General features: G+C 37.8%; 2 protein-coding genes across 2 annotated transcripts in view; both read right to left on the reverse strand.

The window, feature by feature from the left end:
• The window catches only part of btf3l4 (basic transcription factor 3-like 4), a 4,106-nt gene extending 3,818 nt beyond the window's left edge, over positions 1-288 (reverse strand). The window contains exon 1 of the mRNA XM_035653253.1: positions 191-288. The gene's annotated coding sequence lies outside the window, so the exon portion shown is untranslated. The remainder of the gene's footprint in view (positions 1-190) is intronic.
• A 1,016-nt stretch (positions 289-1,304) lies between these two features.
• Positions 1,305-4,113, reverse strand: ptgfr (prostaglandin F receptor (FP)). The gene is made up of 2 exons (XM_035653875.1): positions 3,312-4,113; positions 1,305-2,080 (listed from the first exon to the last, which is right to left on the reverse strand). The coding sequence occupies exons 1-2, from the start codon at positions 4,104-4,106 to the stop codon at positions 1,766-1,768; spliced, it is 1,110 nt and encodes a 369-aa protein (XP_035509768.1). The 5' UTR covers positions 4,107-4,113; the 3' UTR covers positions 1,305-1,765.
• Between the last annotated feature and the right edge of the window lie 6,068 nt (positions 4,114-10,181).

The following is a 10,181-nucleotide window of genomic DNA, read 5'->3' on the forward strand; positions in this document are numbered from 1 at the left end:
GTGTGTGTGTGTGTATGTCTGGGTAGCAGCTGCAGAGATGAAAACACAACACAGGCCCCAAACACACACAGCTGTGTCACTGCTCCGCTCAGACCACACACACCAACGACCGCACGCTGCTCAAACACCGCACATTATATACACACACACACACATATATATATATATATCTACATTTATGTTCCCAAACCTGCTCAAATGTCCACAGAGACATGCGGTACTGAAAGATGGAGGTTATGAGGAAGAGGTTACGTCACATACCATACGGATTTTTCTTCTTCTTCGTTTCCGACCAGCTGGAGGGATCTGGGCGTCGTGCTGCCACCTACAGGACTTTAAAACTAATGGTTTGCTTTTGTACACAATAAAGATATTATGGGGGAAGAAACTTCCCAAACCACTCCTCTTGCATCATTATATTCCTCTATAAACAAAGCACTATTGCATAGGGAGCCAGAAGCCTGCCTCTGAAATAATGATAATTATAATAAATAAACTGACATTTCTAAAGAAAAAGCTTTTGTAATTGCTGTAAAAACATATTTAAATTGACCAAGTAGACGTACCAATAGCTCACCTGTGGAGTGCGTTCCATGTTCAAAACCAGCTTTAATATTTTATAAGTTGACCTTTTATTTTTCCAGTCATGTGTCTATTATATTCTCTGCTTTACTGTGTGATTACTCTTCCGTAATTGAAGGGTGGCTCTCACAGATGTGTGAGCAGTGCGCCACCTAAAAGTTAAATGCAATTAAACCCCCCGAGAAGCAGCAGGAGCTGCGATTAGCAACACATAACCAAATCCAAATTTAATGAATCAACACATAAAATCATTTAAAAATGTATCACAATGAATTAACAATAATGCATATAATTGATTGGAATTTAATCATTATAATTAATTATAATTAAACACTGAATATATCTATAATTATACTGGTGCCACGCTTAAGACTCCATAGAGAAAGAGACAGACAGACAACCTCCACCTAGAATAACTGCCCTCTAATACACATCTCCCCGACTGTCACCCATTCTAACATTTTTAATACAATTCAATCTGTAATATTTGGATTTGTTTTTCCATTTTCACCTTTATTACACAAAGGTGTAATACAGTTCAGCCCAGAGAAAATGAAAAGATTTCACAAGAGAGAGATGCTACAAAAGCACTTGTGCAGAACATCACATTTACAATTAACTACTTCATTCTGTTCTGCTCAACCTATATAAACTGCATTAACTATCCAAAATGTTGAGATCTCACATGTAGCCTGCATCAGCTGATTGATTAGATCATAATAAAGAATCCCTATCACCATTCACATGTGAGGTCAAAAACACAGTATAGAACTTGTTTTAGGGCTACTGCCAGTAACAGAAATAACACAATAAGCGCAGGCTGGAGCTGCCATGGGGAAATTTCAGCAGCATTAAACACAAAGAAGGAAACTTTTCCAAAAAAGCGCAATAGAGGAATGACGGAACCAACCAAACTGTGGCTGCATATTTCCTGAGCACTGTGACCATTTCAGACATATTTTGCTCAGAGCTGCTAATTATTAAACAGAGCTGAAAAGGTTAATCCCACAATAGACCACAATACTGGCAGTTCATGGTGATCATTTTACAACTCCAAAGAGAACATGCTTTTACCAGCTTTTATATTGTTTGTACAAGCTTCTTGTGATGAGCACAATACATTTGATAGTCTTTTTTAAGTTTTCTCACTGGTGTTCTCAGATCGTAACACTGTGACCAGGGTTCAGGTGATGGATTTGATCGCAGTGTCTGACAGAGGAAATCTACTGAGGCAGCGGCAGTCAGACGGGCCAGCACCTGAGTTGCTGGTCTCCATGGAGCTGCGGAGCACACTGCGCTGCCAGCGGTGTAGGTGATGAGACTTTGGGCCCCAGCAGCTATGTAACAACATGAAGATTTTCCTCAGGACAGCCTTCCGTAGCAGGATGTAGACCCAGGGGTCCAGGATCTGGTTCCATGTGGCCATACGTACCACCATCAGGAGACTGAAAGACGTAGGCTCGTGTTTGGCTCTAGTGCTCAGCATGATGACATGGATCTGGTGGAGTCGTCATAAAATAATGGAAAGGAACAATAATTAAATTTAATTAAAATGGGTTTGAGGCAGTATGTGATTGCAGTTTGTATGCAAATCCTTTAATAAATTATAAACTGTATATTCAATATAACTCATGTCTTTATTTAAGAAATATTTAATATTTTCATTGAATGATTAAAAGCATTCCTCTGCATTGCACGCAATGTTTTGGGAAGATATGCAAATGTTTTACTGGAGTAATAATTTATATTCAGCGTTGACACCAAAGAGTCTGTAAAGCAGTAATTAAGTTTTCCAACTTTGAAGACTGATGTTGTCTATCACTAGGCGTCTTCTCATCATCATTTATTATTCTCCACAAATATATAATGATTCAATACACAAACATTTCATGATGATTGTGAAATCATAAACAAATAGTTACTGATCACAACTACAATTAGATTTTTTGCTATGATGTGCTGTTACAGTACAACAATGATAAAAATAGTGTTTACTTGTATTAAAATTCCACTTCAATCTTACTCAATCGTGTTCTTCCAGCAAATACACCAAGGTTTTTTGTCATTGGTAACTGTACTCACAGCAGCTGTTTATTCAGATTTCTTGAAAAACAACCCCTCTATATGTGCTGTGCCATGTTTAGTGCAAATTGGTCAGCAAACACCCCTGAGGAAAAACTGTTTTTTAAAACGTTTTATAGAGAGCACATTTGTAGAGCGGGGAGTGGGAGCTTGAAATGCACGTCTTGTTCAACCAGGAGCAAGTGGAGATTTTGAAAAGACAGAAGTGTGTGTGTGTGTGGGTGTGCTCTGGACATACTGCAGTTTTTTTAGGAGTTTAGAGGAAAGGTCACACAGTATAACTATTGAAGTATTTGAGACTTGGTGTCATAAATGAATCGATGAAATCCTCAGCATGCAAGGAATAAGTGGGATGCACGGATTGAAAATGAAAAGCAGCAGTGCGAAAAACAATCCTCACATATCATGGATAATAAAACCTGCCATGTTTCTGTCTCATTTCCAAACCCATTTAATGTCACTTTGTGCTCAGCAATGCTCAAAATCCATGACAGACACACTGGCAAATTGGAGATGTGGTTTAAAGATCAGAAAAATGATGGCATGTGGGAATGTAAATGTAAAGATAATGGATGATTACTAACAAATTGAGATCAGTATAAGCCTGGATTAGAGAATGTAATAGGTAAATGTAGGTAAATTCTTACCAGTAATGGGCCCCAGCACACACAGGATACCAACATGATAGCCAGCAGCTGGCAGATCATCTCTATGTGATAGGACGTGCCTCTACAGTGATGCTTGCGTCGCAGTCTGGCCTGTAGCAGAGCACAGCTTGTCAGCGTATTACACACAATGGAGAGCAGTAGGGCCAGCAGCCCTAGCATAGAGAAAACCAGAGGCAGCAGCACATCCAGCCAGTCTTTGGGTTCCTCCATATGGAAGAAGCACCAGCTCCTGGAGCTCTGAACTTTGTAGGGTCTCCACAGCAGCACAGGCAGCACAGCCACCAGGGCAGCTAGCAGCCATGTGAGTCCCAGCAGCCTTTTCATGTGGTGGGAAGCTAATGCTGTGGAGTGAAAGATAGGCCTGGTGACTCCAATGCAGCGCTCCACCGCCATGGCACTCCCCAGCAACAAGGGGCTAAGGCCAAAGAACACCATGCACGCCCCGAAGACGCTGCACACGATGCGGTGAGGGTCAAACGTCTCCCATTTCATGTGGAAGCTGTAGACAAAAAGCACCAGGGAGCCGTTGATGAGGTGACCCAACAGGTCTGTGATCACCAGGCTGCTGGCAAACAGCAGGAAGGACGCCTTCGACTTGATCCGGATGCGGTTGTAGGATTTGATGAGGATGAACAGGGCAAGGCTGTTGGAGAAGATGCCCACAGTCATGGAGATGGCGGAGGCGGTGACAGACAATTCTTTTTGGCTGCAGGTGTTGTTGCTTGGTCTGATCTCTGACCTGCAACCTGTCTCTAAGCTCCCATTGGCTGACATGGTGGAATGAAATCTGCAGGAGAGAAGAGATGGTAGATGGGATGCATGATTCATTTGTACCAACATATTTGAAATATAACTTCAGAGGCTATAAGCAGGCTTTTATGAATGTAGTCTGGTGCAGTGGTAGAAGAAGTATTCAGATCCTTTAAGTGAAAATACTAATACCACTCTGGGAAAATACTTAATTAAGAAAATGTAAGCTAAAGTATCAAAACGTAAAAGTACTTACTTCACAGAGAAATGTTCCCTGTCAGAGTTTTAGTATTACATGATGTTTTTGGATTATAGTGTTGAGTTTTACATTTTAAGATGTTTAAGGTTTAGCTAATTTTAATTGGATTGTAATCTGAAAAGTAACTGTAAGACAAATGTAGTGAAATACAAATTACAACTTTTTTTTTGCCTCTGAGATGTAATAAAGTAGAAGTATACAGCTGCATAAAATGCCGTACATAGACTTTGTAGTTAAGTACAGTACTCGAGTTAATCTCTCCTGTGCTTCAACCTGAACCTGTTTTACTGATGTAAAACAGACGCTCAGATTTATAATACAATTTAGCGATGTAGGGGTCAATATACCAGCAATAGTTTTCTTTCATCAAATAAAAAATGTCAATAGCTTAATATGTAAAATGTCCCATATTCACATAAGCCAGTAATTTTCATTAAAGGACCCGACTGGTTAAAATCTGACACAGCTCCTTACCTCAGGTTTGGTCTTTTCTCACACAGTTCGCCATAAGTCAACAACCTCTTCACTCTCTTTTACGTCTTTTATGATAGTCAATAAAACAAATCGACAGCTTGTCTGTCCGGCAGTAAATGCCATTAAAGTTCCCGAAACTGCTCTCCTCAGTATTCCTGTCGAGGCAGCGACGTGTGCAACTTGTTCCGTCTGCGCTCCGCCGGTGCCAAGTGGGCGAAGCCAGTGAAGGCGGACGAGCTCCAGTCTGCGAAGTATCAGCTCCAAACTCAAACCCACCTCGGAGACAGTGCACATTTGTCGCATTTGTCGCATTCTTCAAAAATTAGTCTGTTCTTTTGTTTTAGTGAGGACACTGGCTAGACATTGAAACGGAAATAACTGCGCACTGATAAACTGTTGCCACAATACGCATGCCTACTTTAAAGTGTGTGTTTGTGGATCATGTGAAATTCATCCAAAAGTCACTATTTTATTGAGCCCTACATATTTCTGTATCTTTGCATCATATATTATTTTCTGTAAAAAAACAAAACAAAACAACTCCTTTATTTCATTTCATTTCTGCTTGTGGTTGTATCATCCTGATGCTTGTGTCTGCATCGTAGAAACAACTTCCCATTGTGTCCTGGAGGCTGTGTCTGTGACAGCTGAAGTCATCTTGTTTGTACTGTGTTCTATAAACTAAACAAAAGATAAATAGTTTTTTCCCCCAAAAAATCAAATTTCACAATAAAGCATATAAAACAATAATTATATGCCAAGTGTTATTATTACAGTGCCTTTGTATTTTTATTTATTTATTTTTAATTTGTCAGGCTGAATTTACATCCATGTCTGTCTTCAATTAAAAGGGATCATTTGGCCACTGATGCCCAAACAAACGTCATTTGAACTATACAGAGTATAATAATTGATTGAAAACTATTAAGACTTTTTAACCCCAGTGAAATCAGCAGTCTTTTTTGACAGGGGATGCTGACATGGACTCAAACATTGCTGACAGACAAGAAAGTAAGTATAGTGAAAGTCTCATTCAAGGAAAGAAAAGTGCTCCAAAAAGGAGAAAGGGTCAGGGGCCAAACAAAAGACCCTGGAAATTAAGCACAGAGAGTTCCTTACAGAGTCTGACTCAGCAGAGAGCAAATTATTGACTTTTGTGTAAGGTGGAAATTAAAGACTGATTAGAAAAGAGTACAAGTAATTCTGAAGCATTCTGAATTCTGCCAATAATTAGTCATTACCCAGCAGAGGAAATACTTCATTAAGTGATTGTTTGTTCCCACAGGAAATTTCTCAGTAAATGGTTGAGTTCAGCTGTCAAAATAAACCTTTTTCAACGGTTTTTCAAATAAATTAGAGAATGAACATTTTTTATTATTCTTAAAAGAGTACTTCACCGATTTAGCATTGCATTCCTATAACAGTGTTGGGCTAATGAGGGGCAGTTTATGAACAAGGATCAAAACTAACACAGCAGAACCAGAGATATTGAAGATTTGGGTATGTTATGGTAGTAGCAGCTAATGTAGCCGTGAGCAGCTAACCTCATGAGGAGCGGGCTACAGAGGTCTGGTAAGTTCTCCACTGCCAGAGTTTTAATTTTCTAACTTTAGTAATGGTACATCACTTGAGGCAATTTATAAGATAATATATTCAATCAGCTCTCTCTGAGACTGAAAAGGCTTTATGCAACTTTTATCACATATGCAGTACTTCCCGTAAACAGACATATAAACCATAAAAAAAACCTATTGGCTCAATTGAAACAGGAGAGCTACAAAGCTAAAAACATGATTGTTTTGTTGACATTCTGGATCTATATGGTTTCTACAGAACAGTGACAATTATGCAAATTCTCCAAACATGTGTGTTATTGGAAGCCAGATGTCTGTTCTTCCCTCAAACCATTCAAACAATTGACACCTCCAGAAAGCTCAACATTAATATTCATCATCTCTAAACAATATTATCAGTGTATTATATACTATATAAACTATTATATATACTACTAATAATAATAATAATAAGAAAAATGTATTATTAGTAATAATAACTACTTCTACTACTACTACTACTAATAATAATGTATTTTTAGTAATAATAACTACTTCAACTACTATTAATATTAATAATAATAATAATAACAACAGTAATAATAATAATAAAAAGAAGAAGAAATTTGTGTGCCTGAATGCTTGGTGCATATCTGAAAAGAGAGAAGATACAGCTACTGTTTGGGAATTTATTTTGAAAAACTAAGTATATCTGTAGTGTCCTGTTAAGGTAGTTATTATATTTTTATAATTATTATATTATTACAGCCTTATCCTCAGTTTCCAGTTAAGATACATCTACTTTCTACTTTTATTTTGAAAAAATAGGTACATCCCTTGCCTCCTGTTAACAAGCCATTGGGTTCATTATTTTGAAAAACAAGGGTCATCCTGCGCTTCCTGTTAAAATACACTTACAAAAAGACAGAAAAAGTTCAAAGACACAGGTTTTAGGTGCTGTGGCCAATCAAACTGGCCAACAGTGTCCAACAGTACAAATGCACATTAAGTCAAAAAGTGCAAAATGCATTTATCCAATTATACACCAACTGAACTAACACTCTGCAATAAAACCAAAAAGTCAGTACCTGCCCATATACTGCAAAGGGATTAAGTTTACACAGGCAGTGGAGACGCTGCACAATTACATATGTATTTTCATCAAATCCATTATCAAACACAAATATTTTCTCTGCTTTTCTATTCTTGTTGTAATATGTGTTTGGGTGATTTCATTGTTTATGGCTACAGAATATAAGAAATAGAGTATAAACTGTATAAATTCTACACAATCCCCTGACAGGAGACAATCCAGCAGCTTCACTAGATGTAAAGTTCCTGCTGTGTCTGTTCTCATTGTCAAAACAGAATATCTTGTCCTCTCACCGTGGTAATAAAACGTCAATTGAACTATACAGAGTATAGTTGTTAAAATACACTTACTCTATCTCTCTCTACAGTCTCTCTATCTTGAATATTAGAAGTTTTGAATTTAGTTTGAAGTCAAACTCTGTTAATTAGGTCATCTTAATAAGCTGTGTGCTCCCAACTCCAATGAATGGTACCTGCAGTGTGTTTCCTGGTACAGAGGCTTCATTTAATAGAGATTTTTGCTGAGGCACACCTCTCATGATTATCCTTCTAGTGCCCACACCGTAACTCCCATCACCACAATGGTGATATTTTCAGCAAGACGAGAACCTGCTGACCACATCTGGTGAGATTTGTGTGTGTAAAGTCAAAAATGTGACCACACTAGCTGTTGGAAGAAGAAGCAGCCACTGCTTCTTCTTCACTCCTGAAATTCCTTCTCCCACTTAATGTGGAAGTTAATGCAGCTGTTGGTTGGGGCTCCTGCTGCTTGGAAGCTCATAAAGACAAAGGTGTAAGTCAGTTTGCTTCCACATTTACATGTCTGTGACTGGCACAAACATTTTGATGTATTTTGTGTGTATGTGCTAGTAACACTGCAGGACTAGATAACAACATAAAACAAGATAAAACATTCAGAAAAAGAAAAAGATTAAATAAGTATGGAGAAGAATAAATAGTGTGCTAATATGCATGAATGTGTTTTGTATTTTTATAATGGCTGCACACATTGCCAATTCCATAGCTCTCTCTAAATTGTTTTTGGTAAGTTTTCATTTGTGCTACAAACTCAATTTAATTCTGGAGATTCTCTCTTCTGACAAAACATAACCATCTGTTTGCAGTAGTTCTTTAGACAAACTTAAGAACTTGGTTATAGCACTTCGCTGGCTATGGAGAGAACTTGCTATATACAGTCTGTCTGAGAGATAAGGAGGAAGTTTGAGCTTTTAAATTATGATTGTGTCATTACTTTGGTGAGGAAGCCAAGTCGCATTCACATTCCACGTCTCTATGCTCACAGGAACAAATGTTAAAAACAGGGAAAAAATAAGTTGTTGGAAGAGGAAAGCAGCAGATAGAATAAACCATTTATTTCCTTAAGTTCCCAAGAGAATGCAAACCCACTATGCTTATCACGGCCACAAACTATGGGGTCAGCATATTGATTAATATTGTCTCCTGACGTCAGCCCTGTGACTGGAAATGTTTAACAAAACATTTCCTGAATATCAGCCATAGTGCCAGGCAAGTGATTCAGGCAACCTCTGGGTCACACATCAACGAGAAACAAATCACTTCATCCAGAACTGTGCTTGTAAACCAAAAAAACAGCCTAAATATATTCAAAAGTGATCATTAGGAAACCGATTTGAGCTGATGCTGAGCTTAATCCATGAAATGAGATTTCTAAAGTTATTTTGCTCACAGAAATCATATTATGCTGTCATTATTGCTGTCAAGTCACTTTGTCTTTTCTATTTCAAACTCAGTGCTGCTGATGTGTTTCCAACCATAATTGAGCCAGGGTATTCATACATAGACTGCATAGTATTTCAAACTTTGACACTGAGTGGTATTTAATGAAAGTGAAATTGAAGTTAAGCTTGGAGTACGTTTCTTAACATCCAAATTACTGCATCACCCTGAAATACTGTAATGCTTAATCTTGTCTGAAGTTCTGACTTTCCGTCCTCCAAAGTTTAATTTCCTTTATAATTCCTTCTTCAACAGAAGTTGTTTCAAATGTCCTCATCACTCTCCATTTCTCTCAGCAATATACAGCTGAGTGGTAAGAAGAGTGAGGAAAGTCAGGATGAGTGTCGATCTACTGTCAGACTGCTGCTAAGAATATGAGAGAAGAAGTGGAAATGTGTAGATCCTAAATTCTGTATTTCCTAAATTGTGTCCACTAGTACAAAGAAATAATGCAGAGTTTCATTGGAAATATGTAAAAGTTTGATGTTGGTCCTCTTTGGTCATAAACTTACCAACTAATCTCTTTTCCCTCTGTCATGGTAGTTACTAAATATTTCTGTAGTACGATTGTGAGAGCTCTCTGCCAAATAGACTTAGTGAAGCAGTAATAATGCTGGGGTTCAGCCTTTACATGTTGTACTTTTAAAAAACAGCATATTATACCTCAACAAGTACAAATTAGCATAGATAAGAATCCTCCATTTCTGAGCATGTGGTCAAATAAACCTGCCTTCCCTTCTCTAAATGATATCCCATTACTTTGAATGATGATCCCTCCCTGCATTATTCCTTTATTATTGCAGTATTGTATTATTTATTTGTCCCTCAAGGGGCCATTCAAGGGAAATGGGTTTGCAAACATAAAAAATACACTAAATATTCACTCAAATGCATAAAAACAAACAAAAACACAAGAAAATTATAGTGTTAAGGTAAAAAAAAAAGACAGAAAAAGTTCAAAGA

The sequence above is a fragment of the Morone saxatilis genome, unplaced genomic scaffold (assembly GCF_004916995.1).
Source record: "Morone saxatilis isolate NCDOM2014 unplaced genomic scaffold, NCSU_SB_2.0 Contig12, whole genome shotgun sequence".
NCBI classification, from domain to species: Eukaryota; Metazoa; Chordata; class Actinopteri; family Moronidae; genus Morone; species Morone saxatilis.

Excerpts from the sequence above, each read along its gene's own strand:
- ptgfr (XM_035653875.1), bottom strand. The coding sequence starts at position 4,106 with ATGTCAGCCAATGGGAGCTTAGAGACAGGTTGCAGGTCAGAGATCAGA. Across the intron at positions 2,081-3,311 it reads TGTGCTGGGGCCCATTACTG|ATCCATGTCATCATGCTGAG; the intron begins GTAAGAATTTAC and ends CGACTCCACCAG.